General features: G+C 44.2%; 1 protein-coding gene across 3 annotated transcripts in view; it reads right to left on the reverse strand.

Annotated features, from left to right (window-relative positions):
• The window catches only part of LOC123504617, a 518452-nt gene that overhangs the window by 209121 nt on the left and 290546 nt on the right, over positions 1-18785 (reverse strand). The window contains exon 1 of one of the 3 annotated variants that reach the window (XM_045255283.1): positions 9515-10621. The exons of the other annotated variants lie outside the window; for them this stretch is intronic. Within the exon in view, the coding sequence (XP_045111218.1) occupies positions 9515-9979 (465 nt within the window). The 5' untranslated portion in view covers positions 9980-10621. Of the gene's footprint in view, positions 1-9514; positions 10622-18785 lie in introns of those variants that run through there. 3 annotated transcript variants of the gene reach the window in all.

Below are 18785 nucleotides of genomic sequence, written 5' to 3' on the forward strand. Positions count from 1 at the left end.
ATAATGACGGAGGTGGCCGCGGGGTTTATGGAGGCGCCAACTCACCGCCCGCTGCCCCAACCTACCGCTACCCGCACCTGTCTTGAGTCACGCAGGGTCTTGGGAGGCCACAATCGAGACAAACGCAACAGGAAGGCAAGGGGTGGTGCAATGCCGCACGTCTATGTTCGCAGAGTTAACAATAGGGAAAGTGTCAACCACAGAATGGTTTCAATGGGCGATGAAAACACGAGCTGATCAACTACGTGAGAATGATAAATGGAGTGAAAAATCATTAAATAAGTAACTAAAGTTCCTCTGGAGTCACACAGACACCATTAAGCAAATAATAAACAACAGAGAGTAGATATGTAAGTACGTAATATAGCTGTGACAGTAAGAGTAGCGACCCACCGAAGACTTTCCGAGGCTCAGGAACCACACAGCAAAAGTGATCGCAGAGTTAATGATCCCAGTCAGCACTGCGCGAGGGCGCACACACACACACACACACACACACACACACACACACACACACACACACACACACACACACACACACACACACTTATGTACTACCATGATACTGTCCTAAAAAAAAGTAGTAAAGAGTAGCGAATTTTAATCATAATCATAACCTTTCAAAATACTTCGTTTATTCGTATTTAATCATTCGAAGAGGTAAGTTATCATTCAATTTTTAAAGAAATGAAAAATAAATCTTTACTATTTTATGGCGGCGAATAAATGTCAACATACTTCTTGAGTTGAATGTTCGTCAGTGAGTCACTGTCTGTCTTTCAATGTCACCATAAAGGCATTTTTTTTTTCAGCGGTGATGGTGACGCAGCAGGGCGTGGTGGGGAGCCTGATGTGGTGGGGGAGTAAGACATGGTGGGAGCAAGCCTTGGTTGGGGCGGAGGCAGAGGTCTGGGATGTGGCGTGCTTGAGTCATGTGTTGGGAAGCACCGAGTGTGAGAAACGGAAAACATTAGAGGATAATAAGTGCTGCGAAAGACTGAATTGTTTTAAGTAGAAGGAAACGGAGAAATGAGATGGAGTATAACTGAAATTCTACCGTTACAACAAGAGACGTTGAATATGAATGAAATCAAAGGAAAGGAGGTAGAAGTCAGGCAGAGGCAGGAGTACCATAGGCTGCAGGTTTCACTAAAGAAGACAAGCGTCCAAAATCAGACATAAGAGAAGATAGATTACTCCTTCACCATGAGTCCTCCATTGCTTTACCCAATCACGATATACACAAAAGAGCAGAAAGATGGTATTTAATCACAGTTATCATCCTCTTTCTCTTGTATACGCGTCCAGTTCATACTATCTATGTAAAAAAAAGACAAAAACATGATAACACCTCCAATTCCACCCTCTCGCTAACCATTACCATTTGGCTGTCACCATACACTACTCCACCAAACACACACTTTCTCACCTAAATCACAAGCTGCACTTTCATAGCCATCCTTGTTGTGCTATTACGGCAGAAACACTGGGCTCAAGGTTTCGTAACAGACGGTGTGGGAAATATGATCCTACAGCCATACATCAGCACTGCCTTAAGGACTGTGTGCAAGAGTGGAGATCAGTAGAAAAACAGTCCACCATTGCCTTATTTGCTTGACGTAATAGAGAAAAACAAGTATTTCATGGTCAGAGAGTGTAGTGTAAAAACGGCAAGGCTGACAGGATGATGTACTAAAGGAAATTAAGTGAACATAAAGAAAGGTTTATCTTACTTAAAACACCTTGACATGATAGAGAAATTGCAGATAGTTCGTGGTTGTTGTTTGCAGTATAACAATAGCACCATTGAGAGGATGAGACACACAGTAAGTCAAAAGTGTAAGGAATCAGGAATATAACTGGAGAAAAAGACTTATCATACCTTTAAATCTTACACTTGACGTGACGAGGAGGAAAGACATGTGTTTCTGCAGTGTAACATCGTCTTGGCCAGCGTGGGAAGTGCGTGGTGTGAGGGATCAAGGATGTAATTGAACATATACTTGTGGGGAGGGAGGGATGATGTGTGTGTGTGTGTGTGTGTGTGTGTGTGTGTGTGTGTGTGTGTGTGTGTGTGTGTGTGTGTGTGTGTGTGTGTGTGTGTGTGTGTGTGTGTGTGTGTGTGTGCAGGGTATCTGAGGTGTTGCAACAGGCGAGCGTCACGGGTATTGCTGAGGCGCCCAGGCAATTAGAGGCGTGGCGAGCGTATAATTGCTGAGGATGAAAAGACGTGGGAGAAAAAAAAAAAAAAATAAGTGAGGAGATAAAAGAAGGTAGAAAAAAATAATAAACGAGCAGCAAAAGGATTTAACACACGCTCCTACGAACCCATGAACCTCAACAGCTACTAAAAGTGAAGGTTACATCCACGCGAGATACGTATTTAAGACACAAACATGCAACGGAGCTGAAAAGTGTGTGGTGTTGAAAATATATAAATAATTCTCACACATGAAAAAAAATTACATTCTCTTACACAGTAGTTGCGTTGCTAACCACATGAACCAACACACAATGGGGAAAAAATGCATGCAGCGAAAACGGGCTTGACATTACATTCCCACATAAGCAGGTGGTGAAGAGAAGCGTGACGTGTGAAGCTCCTACGTCACGGTATGTCAACGGCCGTATTCTTAAAACGTTATGATCTCTCGAAAGGACAAATCTCAAAGGCCACAATGAAGATTAATAGAGTTCGCATGAGTGAGTGACCAAATGATGAAGCAGAAATCAGAAAAGTCATGAAAAAAAAAGTCATGAAAACTCCATTCAAATCCCAAAACAACCTCCACTACAGACTATTGAAACCACGGACATGAGACGAAGAAATGTTTGAGAATATGACGGTACGATGACACAGAACATCAAGGCATGGCGGTGGTGGGTACGCGAACCATAAAGACCTGCACAGACAGTATACCCGAAGGAGACGCAACAGAAGGGCAGGTGAATATTGAACCACGTACCTACACCACAATTATCACTAGCATTCTACCGTCTTTATTTCTATTTCTTTTATTCTTATCTTTAGCTCCACCTCACGCTTTCTGCCAGATCGTCTCTCTCCCGGCCACCGCAAGCCCTGCCGCCCCTAACACATGCACAAATGAAGCATATTCTTGAGGAAAAATTCATGGGCGGAAAAGTACGACAAAATTGGAAAAGTAAGCATATAAACTCTACATACATTCTTGCTTACCTAGAAATGCAGTCTAAAACGATGAACGATAATAAAGAAGGACGCTTAGTTAAAACCAGGAAGGGAAGGAGGATGAGACGAGGCAGACGAGGAAGAGGAAATGGAAAGACGGAGAGGAGAGGAAAGGCGGGAGCTATGAGGCAGGAGAGGAAGAGCTATGAAAGGAATGAAAGAAGTAATGGGAGGCCAGGGAGAAGGAGATTACTGGGGTGAAAAGGCTGCTTAGCGTGTGTGAATGGGGCACCTCCAACCAACCGGCAGCCGAGCACACACCGCCACCACCACCACCACTGCCACAACATACAGAGATTCTACAGACGCCCTCGCCGCACACCATTAATGTCACCTCCACATCAGTAACAATGAGGACGTTGACAGTGATGATGGTGATGACGATGGTGAGTGTGGTAACGAAAAAGGAGGAGGAAGAGGACGAGGAGAAAAAATGCAGACAGAACATAATGCCAATTAAATGTTTGTTAATCTATAAAGAGTTTTTTTTTTTTGTGATTAACTGTTACATTTAATCTAAAGTGAGACGACGTGGAGGAGGAGGAGGAGGAGGAGGAGGAGGATCAATTCTAGTAAAAACAGCTGCTCCCTCTATTTTCGCATTACTATCCTAACACGAAACACATTGGCCATGCATGTTCTAATCAGGGAAACGCACGCGTGGCCATGTACGCTGGAGCTCAGGTGACGCGGCGGTACTGAAGACTAAGTACCTGTAAGATGTGGATGTTAGCGCGGGAATAAGCTGATCCCTTACCGGAGCCTGAAAACCAGCAAAAAACAGGTTTACAAGAGAGGGACACGCGAGGAAGGAATGCGGGAGGCACGGAGTACGTACATGGGAAAGAGCCAGATTAATTACAAGAATATTCCTGTTGTTGCTGGTTAAACTCGACCCAAGAAGGTTCGTATGTGTAAGTAAGACAGTTTGCCATGTAACGCTGTAACGTGAACTTTAAATACGTATAAAGAAAATGTATACTGCATAGGACTTAATTTAAAGCAGGTGAACATAACCACGACAAATCCTCAAGTATATTCACTAACACACGCTTCCCGACACACGCACACTTCTTGGCATGAAAAATTAACATTACTCATTGCACTTGTTTTAGATATTGTGATGACTATTAAAATTTACAAAGAGTCATGGTCACACGTCGAGTAACAATAGACTCAAGAATTAGGGTGTTAGTGCTGACTCACTAAGGAATTTTAAAAGAAGATTAGGTAAGTTTATGGAGATGGAAACAGGTCGTGATATTTAATGCAAGGATGACTTTATACTCTCAAGTGTTTATGTTATTTTATACCGCACTCAATTCCACTATTTTCAACTCCTCTGTAATTAGAATCCAAGAATTGTTAGGATGTATACGGAGACTCTCAGCAGTTCAGTGGAGTTTGGGTCAAGAGAAAACGCAAATAACAGTCTAAACAAGTCCAGAAGATTGCTCCACTTTAGTCAATGATTATACAACCGATGGACTTCCTCGCTCGGTGCCACTCAGACGTCCCTTGGTCCCATGGCAACTTAAGGATCTAAGGTATAAGTGACCTCAAAGGAAAGCCGACGTAATACAATCATCTTATGTTTAACTTCACCGCTTGGTATTTCACTTCTGGTCTGCGAGTGTGGGCAGGTTAGCAAGTGGTTAGAAGTTTTGAACACACACACACACACACACACACACACACACACACACACACACCTGCTGCGACACAAGTTCATGAGGGTTCGTGGTATGGTTGGCAAGGCTGGTGAATGCTGGGCTGTGAAGAGGGCATTTGAATACTGAGATAAGGAGTACAATCTTTGCTCATACTCACTCTAATGTCCTCACTAAGACGTACCTACTTAAACCTGGCGAGTCTGGCAGATGTTAAATGCGCAGAAAGATGTGTGTGTGTGTGTGTGTGTGTGTGTGTGTGTGTGTGTGTGTGTGTGTGTGTGTGTGTGTGTGTGTGTGTGTGTGTGTGTGTGTGTTACTATTTTCAAAACACTTTAGCTATGGTCTACATAACTTTCTACATACTAGAGGACAAAATGTAGGAGCTTTTAAGGGTCAAGATAATAATTAGCACTGATAGAAACATTGACACTAATCTTTCATGGACTTAGAAAATAGTCCAGATGAGGGAACAAAGCTTTTATAAATACGGGTCTAAATAAAAAAAAAAAAAAAACTTCATTTCTCTTCCTTGGACACAATATCTCAAACACTGGGAACGATCACAAAATAGAAGAAAAGGAACTGCACACCTCACTTGAAAATAATCTTTTACTTAGCGGAAAGATTTTGAAATAAAGAATCTATAAAAATGGTGCACACTTTCTCCTAAGGTCACGCTGTAGCCACGTCATGTCACCGGTGGCACGTCGAGAACCATTAGTAAGATATAGCAATGATGGGCCGGTCACGCTGAGATGACTGGGGCGAAATGGAGGGGTGGCGACGGAGCAAATGGACTGGAAGGGAATAGATGGGAGATAAGTGGAGGTTTTAGAGGGGTGGCACCAGGAAATAGACAACGACACTGGATAGGAATGGCAGTGAGGGCGTGATAATAGCAGCAGAGGACACACACACACACACACACACACACACACACACACACACACACACACACACACACACACACACACATGACACATCAATATCAGGATATAACGGGAATAAAAAAAAAAAAAAAAAAACACACACACACAAGGGTCGAGTAACAATGTTCGAATTTTGAGGGAAAACATAAGGCAATAAAAATTTTGATACAGAATGCGAATGAGGAAGGAGGAACCAAAGCCCGGCCAATGACCTGCTGCCTTGCATGTCCCCAGCCGGCCCCGCCCTTCGCCATGCAGGTGCGGAAGTGTCATTAGTTGGACTCCCGCCGCGTCAGTCAGCAGTTCTCAATAACCAGGTTCACCGCATCACCTCCAGCCTAACAATACTCGGCACTCACCAGACTCTCCGTGTCAGTCAGCCATTACGTCAGTACTATCAAGAGGAAGAGCAATACAGCTACTTACAGAACACCTGGCGTCACTGGAGTTGTTTTTACACGCAAGGAATCCATTATTATGCCAGACAGCCAGCAGTAACCATCCACTTCCCACCAATCCAGTCAGACCTAAATCACTTCTCTTGTTTCCTTAGTTTTACTCGTAAACCTAACAAAGGAAAGCCAAATAAAGGTACGGAGAACAATATTTTTCTTGCTCTTGTTCATTTTTACGGGTACAGATGAAGAACCATATTTTTACACGATCTGATCAATTATGAAGGCTATTTTTTTTTTCGAAATCTGCAGAGATGAATATGCATGCTCTTACCGATGATTTTCCCTAATAAGAGAGTAGAATCCTTGCTAAAGTATCCAAGAATCATGAAAACGCCCTTGAAAACCCAAATAACTCCCACTACAGCTTGTTGAAAGAGGTGGAGGTGAGAGGTCGAAACTTTTAAGGAAATAAAAGCACTGATAGAAGGATGGCGGTGACCATGAGGGCTGAGGAGCAGAGCTGGAAGTGACGTGACATGACATACGAGAGAAAAGGCAAATAGAAATTCCATCTAATATAATCTGAAAAATCACACACCAACACATTCTTCCTCTCCTCCCTCTCTCTTTACACATTAGCAGGGGCCGCGGTGAGCAGTCCACGCAGCAGGTAGGGAGGCAGCCACCTAACACCTGGTTCCCTTTCTTCCGTGTGCCGGGGTGCAATCATTAACATTCGCTCACAACACACCTGGACGCTTCGATATTCCGTTCATTCATCGGGACACCAACCAACCAACGAGGGCTGTTATATCATAGCGTGAGAGAGAGAGAGAGAGAGAGAGAGAGAGAGAGAGAGAGAGAGAGAGAGAGAGAGAGAGAATATGACGATAAAAAAAAATGTAGACAAAGACACGAACAAACGAATAACAGAAGAAAAACTCACTAAGGAAAAGAATTAAGAAAAAAACAAAACAATAAATGAAACAAATGCAAAGGAAGAGCAAGGATATAAATAAAAAAGAAAAACAACAACAGAGACATGATGAAGGAGAGGAACAGAGTAAACAAATAATAAAAATGAAAGTAGAAAAGAACATAAGTATAAGAATGAGGTAAGTTGTACAGCACTTAATTCTGACTCAAGTCCTTCATAGCACGTGTTGAGACCTGTCAGGGAAAGGAGTTGGAGCCATCACCCTCTCATTACCACAGACAGGGGGTTAGATGTCATGGACGCTCTCTCTCTCTCTCTCTCTCTCTCAGCATCTTTTAGTACATTATATTCTCCATTGTCTTCAACTTTCTTTCTTTTTATATTATTCTCCTCTTTTTCCTTGTTTTTGTCTCTAAACTTTCTAACATTTTCTCTCTCTCTCTCTCTCTCTCTCTCACAGAACCAACCACATTTATTTCCTTTCGTCCCATGAAAGAAGTTCCCCCTCACTCTCCCTCTCCCTCTCATTCTACAATCCTCATCTCACCTTCCCCATTGTGTCAGAAGCCCCTCACTCTGCTCACCATTCACCAGTACCCATCACCTCACCTCTCCTCTGCCCCTGTCATGCCTTGTATCCAGACGTGCCATCACTGTGCCTTCTCCCCTTCCTCCCCGTCCCCTTCTCTCTCTCTCTCTCTCTCTCTCTAGACAGCTGCTGGTAAACTTGAGTACTCTTACGCTCCTCAAGAATCTACGAAGGTTCTCTTTGTACACAGAACTTTAACGTGTTTGTAAGGAGAAACATCTGGTTCCGCCCTTTCAATTTTTGTTATCGCAGTTTCATATGTAAAAGTTATAACGTTTAATGGGAACGGGCCGAACACGTCACGCGCCGAACAGATGATAGATGGGTACAAGACAAGTAAAGTAACAGAATGGCAAACAAGCGATGGTAAGAGAGGGCAAAACAGGCAGAAGAGATGAGATCAGATGAGATAGGTTCGATGGAATGGCCTGAAATAGATGGATAACTGACACAGATCGATGGGGAAGGTGGAGGGAAGTCTTGTACAATGTATTTCTAGCTGCTGTGGTTGTTGTTGTTGTTATGAGCATGAGAACAAAAATAAATAAAGGAATCTGCAAGAAACCGCCAGTCTTCCATGTGACAGTCCCTGCTTTAAATATACTTACACTTCCACTAATCATCATCCTTTTACCTTATCTAATCTTCTAAAATCTCCTTAATGACTGAACCATGTTGTAAGTGATGATGACGAACCCTCCACTGGATTGAAAAAGGGTTATCTGACGAGGGTTACGTGCCTTGAACCCCAACCTATCGACACTGCCTCACTGTGTATTATTGAGGCCTGTGTGGCAGTGGTCTATGTAAGTAATGTTCCACACCCACATACAGTCCGCCACCACACGACCCGCCGCGCCGCCCCACCCCGCCCACCACTCTCGTCTGTCATACTCGCCATCACATCAACACGTCCCACTCATGGTCGATGTTAAGTGAGTGACTGTAAATTCTGCCAAAGAACAAGATAGTTTTTGCATTGCACTCCAATAATGAATGTGTGCATGGAGAGCCTCTATACAAGCCATAATTTTCCTTTTCCTTCAGTTAACAGTAAAAGGAATTCGGGTTTTGTTTTTGTGTAGGGTTATTGCGCAAGATTTCAGGCAACGAAATTCAGAAGACATACTAATTATGAAATACGAGAGAGAGAGAGAGAGAGAGAGAGAGAGAGAGAGAGAGAGAGAGAGAGAGAGAGAGAGAGAGAGAGAGAGAGAGAGAGAGAGAGAGAATGGCAGCCCCGTGCATTACTCGATTTGTTGTTAAATTTTTCATGTGACAGACCAACCAGGCACTGGGGACTGCAAGGCCTGGAAGGGAGGCCGCCTGCCATCCACCAGTCACGACCATCGCCACAACTCTCACGTTTCAGCTTTTTCCCCTCTACTCTTATCACTATACATAAAAAAAATGCATCTTACAAGGTTTTACACCTTCCTCTACGGCGGTGTGGACATCCAGCCATCACCACACAGCAGTTCAAGGTGAGTGAAGAGTTACCGAGCAGGTCCAGCTGACTGACTGGGCTCATACTCGTCTAACTTGTAAATTAATTGCTCATTCAGGACGAAGAAAAAATCAAAGAAACACGATCTTCCTTCTTAGTACACGAGTACAGAATTTTTCAAAGTGAAACATTTATGCTTCGATATCAAGTGACAAGAGGCCAGCTTGTCCCCAGCATTCACCGGCAAAAAAGACCTTGTCTCGCTCTGTCCTCGATGTGGCCAGCGATATGGGAGGCAGCTGCGGACAACAGTGACTCTTTCTCCCTTACCTTCTTCCTCTCTCGTCTCTGGGCGGGGCTTCCATCCTCCCAGTCTCGGCCACCTGCACGTGGGGCGGGCGGGTGCTGGAGGATGCTTTCGTCGCGGTTTTGAACGTCTACGTGGCTCAGACTGTGTCCTCGGTGATGGGTGAGGCTGCACTCAAGCTTGTCCCGTCGGGGTGTGTGTCGGGGCTGCGGCAGAGGATCTTCAGAGGAGCTTCGAGTTCCTTTGTGATAAAACGAGTAACTTCCTTCTCTCTTGCGCATAACTCCTCCTCCTCCTCCTCCTCCTGTCCCTCCTAAAAAACTAAAGGCACCTCCAGCGAAGCTACTAAAGCCACCAACATGTCTGCCAAAAGCCTCGGCCCCAGACAAAAAGCCTTCCAGAAGTCCCCCGCCATCCCGCTCCTTCGCCCGTCTTTTCTTGAGGGCGCGAAGATTGGGTAGCGTTTGATATCGTCGTGGAGTAGACATGGCACAAGTTTTTCTGCTGCTTTTCTTATGCGCAGCAGGAGTGTGAGCGCACCTGGGCCATCAGAAGGTCATGGCAAGCCAGGGCTATCCAGCAGCGGGGCCCCACCGTTACTCCGGCAGTGGCGGCTGCAGTGTGGTGGAGATGGCTGCGGCACTCAGTTACACACACTGGTTACACTTGATGTTTGCAACTTTCTCAAGAAGCCATTTTTTGCCTTTAGTCACTTTTATGGGTAAACACTTCAATATCACAATGATTTTGTTCACAAATTTTCCGAGCTGTTATTTTCTTGGTCCCCACCCCAAGAGTCAGTCCTTCGCGGTACAAACGTCATCGGCTCGAGTCACTGCCGAGCACACGCACAGAAGACAGGGATGCACCGTTTTACTAAACGTTATCACGACAGATGTGCCATCCAAAGGCATCAATAGTCACACAAGTCACAAGTAGTTATCGCTAGGTTATACTCATTTTCCTCACAACGTCGTGCAGATTCCTTCCTTACTCTCAACACACGCTGCACTGTTAACAAGTCAGTACCGCCAAGCCACGCCAAATGGCTGGCGGGCTTTAGTAAACCAACTGCACTACTCGCTAGATCTCCACCCGCAGCCCCACACCCAAACACATGACAGTTGGACGTGAACTGTTGCGTCGACGCGTCCCGTCCGTAACACACACACACACACACACACACACACACACACACACACACACACTTCGCCTCAGGCCTTTCGCATCCGACACTACGTCGATAAAACTAATAAAATATTGAATTTATTCAATTAATATAACTTGTGTGCTTAAAGAAAAAAATACCGAAGTAATAGTAGTAATAGTAATAGTAAAAAGTGGCGAAGTTGTAGATTCTGGCGGCATCTGATAACAAAAGGCAGTTTCCACTTAAGCCAGGAAACACGTTAGTGATCTGTTTCTATTGCCCTTTTAAAGTCTCCGCCGAACGCGTGAGGCAGGATCCCTGTTTCGGAATGCTGTGGGGGAGTCGTCGTCCATGAAGTGAATGGGAGATGAGGCGAAGAAGGAGAAGAAATGTAGAGAACGGAACGTGGCGGGAACAAGCAAGAGGGATCTCCGCCCGCACCTCGCCAGCCTCCCCCATCCTCCCCCCAGCCAGCATGTGTTGTTCCTTCCGCTGCTGCTGCTGCTGCTGCTGCTACTACTGCTGGCCGATGATTACGTCCTGTGTTCTCCGTCCAGACATTATCTTTGTTCTCAACTAGTACCGTCAACAAGATCCTCCTGATCAATCACCAGCACAGACACAACATGTGAGGCAAATTACTCACATTGTTGAGTAGTTTAAAATATTACATCAGTTATCATCATGTCCTATTGAGCAGTGAGTCAAACCAAGGCAGTAATGCTCCATAACCTTTCCCTACACAAATATCGTAGTTTCATTTTCCTTATATAACCAAGATAACCACATTGATTACCTATCTATTAAGCATGGGTAGGTGGTGCTTATCTTCGTCCCCGCATATCACGCTGCTGTGTTCCTGACCCACTGGGAGGTATATGTAAGCGAGAGTCTGGGACATGGTTGATGAAGTCCCGCACCCCCGACTCACGGTCACGCTCGGGCCGCACCAAGGGAGGATGTGGTCTGCTTATAACAACCTGGGACCCGCCCTGAGCCGAAGCACACCACTATGTCTAGAGTTACGGTGACCAGGTTCTGTGATATCTCCAGTGCTCGACCTACACTGATCAACTTTGCTCTCTGATACCACGCGAGAAATTTGCCAAACACTAATCTAACAACCACTACTAATACTATGACTACTAGTACTATTACATGTCACTGTGTTCTGATTTGCCCAACCGTAAGTAAGCTCTCAAACTTCCCACTCCCATTTACCTTAATTAACATCACCCTACGTACTCAGTCTTCTCTTTAAATCACCACTAAATTAATATGAATTTTAGCAAGTAAGTTCGTCCCATCCCACTACCTGCCAATCCACGTGCTCTGCTAAAAGTATCAACAGTAATAATCTCCTTTCTGCATAGACACGTGCTTTCATAATTTGTAGAGTCATTCATCCCACCCAACTATGAAGCACACTCATCAATCCTTCGTTCCCCACACACACACACACACACACACGTATACATAACTGGCATCGATTTACACTCTGATATTGCACAGATCCAAACACATTGCCATCGCACGTGATAGCTTTTAGTGGTACAGACTCAAGGATAAACGATTGGCGAGATATCTACGTATTGGTAATTTTAGGTTGTATGTGTTATGAAACAGGAGGCATAATCAGTGTTCCTTTTCTTCTTGTGTTTGCCTCCCTACTCCTGCGTCGAGGAAAAGAGAGAGAAAAAGACATGAAAAATAAAAGTGTAGGAAAAGAACATTATAAACAACTATGAAGTAGGAACAGGATATGAAGGGAAAAATAGAGAAAAAGGAGATTAAAGAGGAAAAGGAAGAAGGGAGAGAACGAAAAATATGAAGAGACGGCGAGGGAGAGAAAGGGATATGAAAGGATGAAAAGGGAGAGAAAAAGGAGATGAAAGGGAACAAAAGGACATAACAAAGCCTTCCTACCCCTGTCATCGTCTCCCCTCCTCTGCACTGTGAACAGGCGTGACACTCAGCTGTGGGTGGAGGGCGTGGTCACGTATGGCATTCATATTATCGTAATTACCCTTTCTCGTGTGAGAGACAGCTAACTACGCCATGCTCCATATCTTGGTGGTGGTGGCGGCGGACGGAGAGGGCGGGGAGAGCTGCACCATTCATGCCCCGCCAACCATAATTCCCTTTAACATACAATTATTCCAGTTTCACTAAAAAAATCCAATTCCCACAGCCCTATTTTCCAGTACAGCAAAGGAGGACCCTTCTATACTGCCAGGAAAATACACATCCAGTGAAATGGCATTACTGGAGCGGATGCAAGGAACTCCACTGACAGGTTTGAGTGGAGGATGCCTGTGTCTGACAGCTTTCCAACGATTCCTCTGACTTTCACGTTTTCGGTCTGTTTGAATATCACGCAGAACTGTTTCATACTGCCAAATAAGTGAATATTATGTTGTTCTGCATTGCGCTCTTCGAAGAAAAGGCAAAAGTTAGTCGTGTTGTGGCGGTTCAAAGATAACTGCAGTGTCTGTCTTGAGTTTCAGCAGTACGAAGTCTTTCTCACGCTTGACCAATAACGTCGATAATTTCCTATTCTTCGGATAACTAAGCATTGTGGCGCAGTCTCACAATAACTCCTCACAATTCATGCACGCTTCTGAGCCACGCACGCGAAGCTACCTACTCCCGCCCCCTCACCCACACACACACACACACACACACACACACACACACACACACACACACACACACACACACCTATCATCTCCTCACCCCTTGAGTCGTGACGTGCTTGTGTCTGTGTTCAGAGTCCTCTCGCTTAAACTGTCCCCAAGCGCTGTAAAACTGTAAAGACACCTTTGTGCAACGTAATGGTGCTGAAGTGAGGATGGTTTGTGCAGTTAATGGCTCGCCTCCTCAATCCCCTACACACGCTATGGGTCACGCCGGCAGCTTTTCTTTTCTCCTTTCCTTTTGTCACTTCTGGTAATGACGTGAGCTTTGCCGCCCCAGCTTTCGTCTAACAGTTTCTGGGAAGCTTATGTAAAGACGAACGGTGAAGCGGTTTGTGGAAGAAGGGAAAAAACACAAAGAAAAAAAGTGTATGCACCTGCGTATTTACCTTGTGGCGATAGGTCTCAGGCACGTGTTTACCAAAGACTTCCAAGGGTTCACGTACCTGGGGAAAGAGAAGAAAACTGTTAGTGGCACTAGCAAGGAAGGGAGCTAGGTGGGGGTGGGAGAGCGTGGGCAGGTGAGGCTCACACCTGGTTCAGCCTTCAGGGTAAATTTGGAGGTATCGATGCTCCTCACGTCACAGGTATTAAGAGACGCTCCCACCTCCCTCCCCTCTCTCATAGTACTCTACCCCCTGCTAGTCTCCTCTTTATTTCTTATCTGAGGTTGTTACTAAATTGCTAACTTATAACATCAGAGGTTTTATCTATTCATGACTGCAAACATGGGCTTAAGTACTCTCTCTCTCTCTCTCTCTCTTAACCCTACACACTAGAAGAGAACAATACCTAAATCAAAATAGACAACTAAAATAAACCCGCGAAAATGGAACAATCAAAACATTACAGGCCACAGAAAGAGTAAGAAAAAAAAAAAATCCTGAAGGTAATTTCATCTGCACTGTATACGTGAAGGAATACGTGTTCGTGCGGTGCGTGTCCGTGTACCAAGCGCTGCCTCACACACCTCGCATCCACGTACTAACAAAATATCTTCACCGTTCTCGTTTTTTTTTTTCTTGAACTCGAATAGCACTTTCATGACTAGCAGGGCAGCGAGTGAACCTGGGAGTGAGGCGTAGAGTGGTGACGCAGTAACTTGGTGCTGGTAAGTGTTAGGTTGTGGGTGTGGGTACTGTGGCCGAGAGGGGACTGGGAGAGCAGCGGGCGTAACACACCACACAATGAAAGAACCCTGACTATGCAAAATGGCAGAAAAAAAAGTGTGTCCAGGTGAGGTATATACGCAAGAGGATTGTCAGGAAGGTAGCGACGAGGCAAAAAAAAAATAAAAATAAAAATCCCCAGGAACAGGTGGGCAACATATCAGTGAGGCAGGCAGGTGCGGGGGTGAGCGAGCGTTCCTCAATGTAAGTATACCAAGGTTGACTCAACTCACTCATCCATGGCAGACAGTCTTTGGAAACCTCACCTACTACTCTGGTCTGCCCCCGGACGCTTCTCACAACACACACTCGCATTATCAAGCACAGTATCTATATATCCCCTTCTTACAACATTATCTCTTCCCAAGCAGCTGCGTGCAGGCAATGTTTGAGGATTTCGAGAAGCTTTAGTTAGGATCCAATCAGGTATTGATCTTCCCTCACTCAGCATATCTGTGCAAACCCTCGCGTAACGTTGCTCCGAGTTCAAACATAACGATCTATTGGAATTCTCGTTTGCATGGGATCACTTCCGCGTGTTGCTTCTCCGCACGTAACCTCGAGTAGGGGGCAGAGAGAGGGCTGCCTGGGAACACAGCCACGTGGGGCACCGGGCTGGTATGCTGAGGGTACTTTTCCGGGATAATACTGTGAGGGTACAATGGTTCTCTCTCTCTCTCTCTCTCTCTCTCTCTCTCTGTCTTCTGTCCTTTTATGCACCTTTACTAGCATTCCTCTGTAGTTCTTTCTTTGAGCCACGCCAGCCGTCTTATCAATGTGTCATCAATAAAAAAAGTGACAAATATATCTATCTACTATCAAATTCCATCACGAGACTCCTGGGATAGGGTAACTCATTTCATAACTTATATGTGTTATTGTTACACGGGTTGCTGAGAAGAAATTATTGTATTGTTGGCAAAGTGCGACAACTATAATTCTAATACAGTAACCCCTTCAAGGTTGCGCTTTCTATGAACTTCTCTACTGTTGGGTAGTAAAAGAAGGCGGAGACTTTAGGGTTTGTGTTGAAGGGAATAACTACGGTATTTTTGCAGTAGTTTTATTTATTCATTTATCTATCTCATAATGTAGGAGAAATCACCTATACATGGTAAATAAAGGGTGTTATTGCTGATGGAATAAATGTATTGGACGGGTAACTCAAGAATTAATGAATTACTATTTTTTTTTTTTTTTTTTTTTTTTTTTTTTGTGTGTGTGTGTGTGTGTGTGTGTGTGTGTGTGTGTGTGTGTGTGTGTAAGTCATCTTGGTCGTCTGCTGGTCACCCAGTCAGCCTTCTCCATTACGGAGTAAGCTCAGAGCTCATACATCGATTTTCGGGTAGGACTGAGACCACAACACACTCCACACACCGGGAAAGCGAGGTCACAACCCCTCGAGTTGCATCCCGTACCTACTTGTTTTTAGGTGAACAAGGGCTACACATTAAGAGGCTTGCCCATTTGACTCGCCGCTTCCCGGGACTCGAATCTGGACCCTCTCGGTTGTGAGCCGAGCGTGCTAACCACTACACTATGCGGTGTGTGTGTGTGTGTGTGTGTGTGTGTGTGTGTGTGTGTGTGTGTGTGTGTGTGTGCACGCGCTCGATCACTGAACATTGGGGAGGCAAGCACACACAAAGCGACACACTTATCGCAAAACAATGAGCCTTTCATTGCCGGCTTAGAGGAGTTCGCCCCCTGCCAGGCCCCAGCCTGTCCATGCCCGTGGCAAGGCGGCGCTGGCTGAGAAGACGCAGGATGACTCTCCACTCCTGCAAATGGACACTTGCGTGATAAGATCAACTTTTTTCACTTGTCCGATCCGTAACTATATTCACTGGAGTCCTCTGTGTGTCACATGCTCGTCGTACAAGTGAGCTTTCTTTTACAAATTCAGTTATCGAACTATTTACAACTACATATATTTATTTAACTATTTTTATATAGCTATTCCTATTTTACCCATAAGTTTCTTTATGTATACAGTGAGTTATCTTATTATTCATAACTATATTCAGCTATTTGTTGGGGTATTCCCATGCAGGTTTTTTTTTTTATTTTTCCTATTGGTTTACATTTATGTATACATGAATTTATGTAACTATTTACAATTTTCTTGTTGATTGATTTCTATGAGTGTCTAATGTATTTTACAATTTTCATATGTAAGTGAGCGAAAAATGAATTCAAACTCAGCCTTACTATGCATTTTAAGTAAGTTATTGCAACAATTGTTCTCTGTTAACATTCGGAAAACTGTAAAATTAAAATATTTGCGTGAACACACATAAAAAGAAAAAAAGAGATTAATTTAAGTCTTTTCTAGGCCACAGAGACGTTTAAGAGCTTACTGTATAAAATCAAGCGTTTTAGAAAGTAGTACAAGTGATGGTGGGAGAAATTGTCAAACAGTGAAAAGATAAACAAGAGAAGAGAACGAGCCGAAGATGCCTTATATATCTAATACGTAGGCAGTGTCTGTCTCACCGGCTTTTGTGGCGCTCAATTGTGAATGCCACGCTTCATCAGGACCCCACGCATGCTCGGGGTTCTGCACACAAGTCACGGGGCAAGCGAGGTGAGATGGCACATGCTTCACGGAGAAACTTTTCCACTGTGACGACGCGGAGGGAGAATGCAATATATATCTAATGGCTCGTGTGTGTGTGTGTGTGTGTGTGTGTGTGTGTGTGTGTGTGTGTGTGTGTGTGTGTGTGTGTGTGTGTGTGTGTGTGTGTGTGTGTGTGTAAGATGGACATTGACGCAAAGCAACAAGAAAGAAGAAATGAAAGTGCCCATTGAAATGCCAGATCCTACAGAGAAAACAAGAAACAATATTCAAAACTGGAGGATAAGTGTCGTGTCTTTTCATTTATTTCATCTTTACTATTGGAGAGATCACTTTAGTAGATAGCAACGTACACATTCCCATCTCCCATTACTCCTTGATGTCGGAAGTCAGCCTGGCTCTCACACTGCCCAGAGATTACAAGAGGAGTTTGCCGCCGCTATAGAGGTCGTCGTATTCTTCTCTTCTTTTTTATACATGATACTTAATTCTGGCCTTACATGACTAAGCGTGAAGTGGAACCTCTGGGAACAGTACTTGCGAGGCTGAACAGTGTAGCGTTACAAGTACAAGAAAAAAAATCCCTTGATATGTGAGTTGGGATATAAATAAGATACAGTACAGATCTCTCTCTCTCTCTCTCTCTCTCTCTCTCTTTCTCACGGCTGCTAACTGATCCTTGTTTGGTACCCACTCATAGCAAGTTTCGCTCGGCAACATACTTTCTCATGACATTTGCTTTAACTTCTCCCGCCCAAGTCATCAGCTTCTTAACCATGACACGTACTCTTAGACAAAAAAAGAGGAAAAAAAAAAAAATAATCTCATAACTTCATACAACAAAACTATTTCCTCATTATCATTACTCTATTATTTTTTTTCGTAAAGAACAATATACCGAATGTAGAATACGTCAGGAAGGAAATTAGCATGAATATAAGACATAAGTTCACGAGTGACTATTAGTAACATCTAACACGCAGAAGAAGAAGAAAAGGAACACTCATAAAGCATCAAAGGAGACGGAGTAAGGCGAGAAGGTAATAAGCCGCAGGGAAGACTACTAGGAAAGGTCACCACTGGGAGTCTACCTACTAAAGAAGGCGCACGAAAAAGTCACGAGAAAATAAACCAGATATTGTGATTACTGAAAGGAGTCAGGCCGTGCATAATGCGAGAGAATACTGCTAGTTAGATGGGAGGGACGGAGGGAGGGAAGAAGGGAAGAAGGGCTGGCTGGTATCTCCCTTGTGGCTGGCGTGTAGGTGGGAAGGATTACGAGAGAAAGAAAACCAACTGAGTAATGGTAGACTCAAATATACTGGCATTACTAAATTTGGCAGAGAATCAAGTTTTAGAACATACAACGTTACTATCATCCTAGACGCGTGATTAAAACAAGATAAGAATAAATTACTAATCCTTCTCCTGTTTCCCGCGCACACACACACACACACACACACACACACACACACACACACACACACACACAGAGAGAGAGAGAGAGAGAGAGAGAGAGAGAGAGAGAGAGAGAGAGAGAGAGAGAGAGAGAGAGAGAGAGAGAGAGAGAGAGAGAGTAAACAAGCAGGAAGAAAAAGACAAAAAAAGAGAAAATCAGCAGGAATTATGAAACAGCATAAGCATAATAACAATACATGGGAGTAAGAAATATGAACCGGGCGGAGTAAAGCGGAAGGTGGTCCA

The sequence above is a fragment of the Portunus trituberculatus genome, chromosome 16 (genome assembly GCF_017591435.1).
Source record: "Portunus trituberculatus isolate SZX2019 chromosome 16, ASM1759143v1, whole genome shotgun sequence".
Lineage (NCBI taxonomy): Eukaryota > Metazoa > Arthropoda > Malacostraca > Decapoda > Portunidae > Portunus > Portunus trituberculatus.